This window comes from Opisthorchis viverrini, assembly GCF_000715545.1.
Source record: "Opisthorchis viverrini unplaced genomic scaffold opera_v5_20, whole genome shotgun sequence".
In the NCBI taxonomy this organism is placed as follows: Eukaryota; Metazoa; Platyhelminthes; class Trematoda; order Opisthorchiida; family Opisthorchiidae; genus Opisthorchis; species Opisthorchis viverrini.
In genome coordinates, this window is record NW_008751676.1 from 786,088 (window position 1) to 787,519 (window position 1,432).

A 1,432-nucleotide genomic window follows, 5' to 3' on the forward strand; every position below is an offset into this window, starting at 1 on the left:
TGGGGACTACGCCAGGCCGCTGCTGGAGTGCGCCAACCAAGTTGTCTGGTCAGGACTCACGAAAGACGTTACCCTCATCGAGCGTGTCCAGAGGGCCGCTACGAGAACGGTTACCGGCCTCAAATCCGTTGACTACTATACGCGTTTCGCGATGCTTGATCTCTTTCCCCTGTGGTGCCGTCGCCTCCGAGGGGACTTAATTCTCAATTATGCCCTGTTTGAACAAAGCTTGGCAAACATGTTTTCTACCGTTGACCCAGCAAACACACGGCGGGGACATAGTAAGAAAATTTTAAAGCTCAGAGCACACGCATTCATCAGACAAAATGTTTCTCATTTCGGGTAGTAGCTGCGTGGAATGACCTTCCTCCGACGGTTGTACACGCTCCTTCTGGAACCCAATTTAAAGCACCATTAGACATTTATTTATGCGAAACCTCGCGCTGGCGAGCACACTGCCCCGCTCTGAGAACGTAAAGAGCAGTGCTACGCCCTCTTTCACTTGTGCCTTTCAGGTGAACGACAGCAACTGACCGACAAGAACAAAACCGACCCGGGAAACTTGGGCAAAAGCCTCGATCCTGTGTATCGATCCGTGGATCCGTGACTAGTCGATACGAAGCAATCAGGCCGAATGTCCATGCAAACAGGATTCAGACATCTCATTACCTCCGCAGTTGAAAAAGGGATGGCAGTGCTGCTGCAGTAAGCTTCTGCGCTCATCAGTAGGAAATGATTCAGAACCCGATTGAGATGACTGCCGGTCTGGGACTTGTATCTGAGTTTAGGCTACTGATCCTTTTGTCCACATTACTTTTTTTAATTCAGCGTTCCAGAACTGATGATTGATCCATTTTTTGTTACAGGCCAAGTTTCTAGTTCAATATTAGGCTGAATCAGTTTCATCTCATGTCTTTGGACATGTTGGCGAGTGAGACGGTTCCAATTAGGAGACGTATGAAATCAAGAAATGCAGGTCTGCCAGATGGAGAGAGATATTCTACGTCATTGTAGAGGTCATAGATCTTTCCCAAAGTTTCATAGGGCGGCTGCATTCCAATCGTTCGGCGGATCCGCTTTGCCTCAAGGACGAACGCAAATGAAAAGCGTACTACCACAATATAAATTTTCAGCGTTTGGCAGTGGGCTGTCACTCACGAGAACACATAAATCACAAGCAATACGGCTGGTAACCGCTTCTTGTTACAACGTGGTCGACTAGTCGGGCATGAGTATTACAGTCAGAATAAAGGCATGACTGGTGGGGTTTGTGATCAATGGGAAAAGGGAAAGTGACGTAAACAGTAAATATAATATGAGTAGAGTTCATCAAACCTGAGTTGGCATAGGTAGGAATCCAAAATTACAAGGTCTCTTTATGTCCTATGGAGAACATATCAGATGGCACGAGATCTGAACGTTAGGGTTTAAA

The 1,432-nt window shown here is 46.9% G+C and overlaps 1 protein-coding gene across 1 annotated transcript in view; it reads left to right on the forward strand.

Moving 5' to 3' along the window:
• The window catches only part of T265_01804 (hypothetical protein), a gene marked incomplete at both ends in the record, with an annotated part of 3,251 nt that extends 2,905 nt beyond the window's left edge, over nucleotides 1-346 (forward strand). The window contains one exon of the mRNA XM_009165914.1: nucleotides 16-346. Within this exon, the coding sequence (XP_009164178.1) occupies nucleotides 16-346 (331 nt within the window). The remainder of the gene's footprint in view (nucleotides 1-15) is intronic.
• Nucleotides 347-1,432: the final 1,086 nt, after the last annotated feature.